The sequence below is a fragment of the Arachis ipaensis genome, chromosome B03, assembly GCF_000816755.2.
Source record: "Arachis ipaensis cultivar K30076 chromosome B03, Araip1.1, whole genome shotgun sequence".
Taxonomy (NCBI): domain Eukaryota; kingdom Viridiplantae; phylum Streptophyta; class Magnoliopsida; order Fabales; family Fabaceae; genus Arachis; species Arachis ipaensis.
The window spans coordinates 7,811,386-7,813,244 of NC_029787.2; the positions used below are offsets into that span (position 1 = coordinate 7,811,386).

Genomic DNA, 1,859 nt, shown 5'->3' on the forward strand with positions numbered 1-1,859 from the left:
AGACAAGTTTGGATTTTTTTTTTCTTTCTAACATTAGCGTCTTTTCTGTTTTGGATTACCTTTATGCCTTAACCAGTAGAGTAAAGAATTGAAGGAATGATATAAATATATCTCTAACATCAAATATCCTACTTATACACTAAAAATCAACCATCAAATCAATCACATGTATAAAATACATATTAAAATATAAAATATATATTAAAAATAAGTTAAACAATATATGTATTTACATACAAATATATTTTGGGTGATTTTTAGCATGTACATAACACTTTTGATATACCATAATTGAAGTTAGCTTGTTGTATGATTGTCATTGTCGTTGTCATTGTGTAGTACATGTGTGTGAAACGCACAAGTAGTAAGATGAAAGAGAGAAAGCAAACGATTTTCCCTTGGTGTGTAGTATTTTATTAAGAAAACATGGTTTATGATATACAAGTTTAGAATTTTACTCATGCCATTGTATTTGTTAATACATGGTTTATGCATGCGTTAAAAACAACAGGGTTTGGTGCCCTTGGCTGGTTCCAATGATGAGTCATGGTGCCAAGGTTTGGATGGTCTTGCCTCTCGCTCAGCCGCATACTACCAGCAAGGTGCTCGTTTCGCCAAATGGTGAGTTTCTGCATATTCTACTCTTTCTAGGGTCATCAGAATTTATTGTTTAGCCATTAATGTTTAAAAGTATGGGATAAAATATATTGTTGGATTACTAGATTAAAAAGATTAAGTTGATGGGGAAGTGATGGCCAAAAATAATAGATTTTTAAGGTTCGTATCTCAAATCGAAATTTTAAGATAATTTTTGCATTAATAATGACTTAATTTATAAACCAGGCGCACTGTTGTGAGCATCCCCAATGGTCCCTCTGCTTTGGCTGTCAAGGAAGCAGCATGGGGTTTGGCTCGCTATGCAGCCATTTCTCAGGTAGTAAATTAAAGAAACAATTCAAGTTATTCAAGAATACTTAGTTGTATTTATATAGTCTTCTAAGCTGTTTTTTTTTTGGTTCAATGGTTAGGACAATGGCTTGGTTCCAATTGTGGAGCCAGAGATCTTGCTTGATGGTGAACATGGCATTGACAGGACTTTTGAGGTAGCGAAAAAGGTTTGGGCTGAGGTTTTCTTCTACCTTGCTGAGAACAATGTCTATATATATATATATATATATATATATATATGTTCAGCAACATAATGTGGAGGGAAAGATTGGAATGGAAGACTGATTTGTGTAAAAGTTGTAATGTTCTAGTCTTGGAGACTATTTTTGTTCATGGAGACTGTTTTGCTCATGGTTAAGTGCAACTCTACAACTTAATAAGCCTTTTGCCATAAGTTAGGAGCCATGTACTTGAATATGCATCATTATATAGTAAAATGTTTGAATTTCAACTTAAAAGAGTAATTAATTAACTAGAAAACATGTCACTTGGTTGAGAGCCAAAATCCTCTCTAGTAGTATGATTTGTTGTTCGATCTTCTTAGAACGGTCAAATAAATTACTAAGTTTGTTCATCAAATACTGTTAATGACACATTATAAGTCTTTAAATACATCAAGAAGTAAACTATATGACTGAAGTTAAAAGACTGATGCAAAAGAATGAAGGTCAAAATACTTCTTTAAGATCAATGCTAAAAAGAATGAAAACTATAGAATTGAACATTTTTTAATCAAAATATCCCTTTCGGTTCTAATGTAAAAGATTTCTAGCTTTCTTTGTTATACATCAAAATTAAAACTTAAAAGGTAGATTTGCAGGTCAACATCATTGTTAATTAAAGGTTATTGAAACAAAGCCTGCCTCATTTTTTATTAAAACAAAAATGTTATTTTTGGTCAGATTTCTTTT

General features: G+C 31.6%; 2 protein-coding genes across 2 annotated transcripts in view; both read left to right on the forward strand.

The window, feature by feature from the left end:
- LOC107628840 (fructose-bisphosphate aldolase 1, chloroplastic) overlaps nt 1-1,342 on the forward strand; it is a gene marked incomplete in the record, with an annotated part of 5,316 nt that extends 3,974 nt beyond the window's left edge. The window contains 1 exon segment of the mRNA XM_016331449.2: nt 1,158-1,342.
- Nucleotides 1-1,859, forward strand: part of LOC107632273 (fructose-bisphosphate aldolase 1, chloroplastic-like) — a 3,915-nt gene that overhangs the window by 1,065 nt on the left and 991 nt on the right. Inside the window, exons 3-5 of the mRNA XM_021117133.1 lie at nt 512-621; nt 844-934; nt 1,029-1,115. Of these exons, the coding sequence (XP_020972792.1) occupies nt 512-621; nt 844-934; nt 1,029-1,115 (288 nt within the window). The remainder of the gene's footprint in view (nt 1-511; nt 622-843; nt 935-1,028; nt 1,116-1,859) is intronic.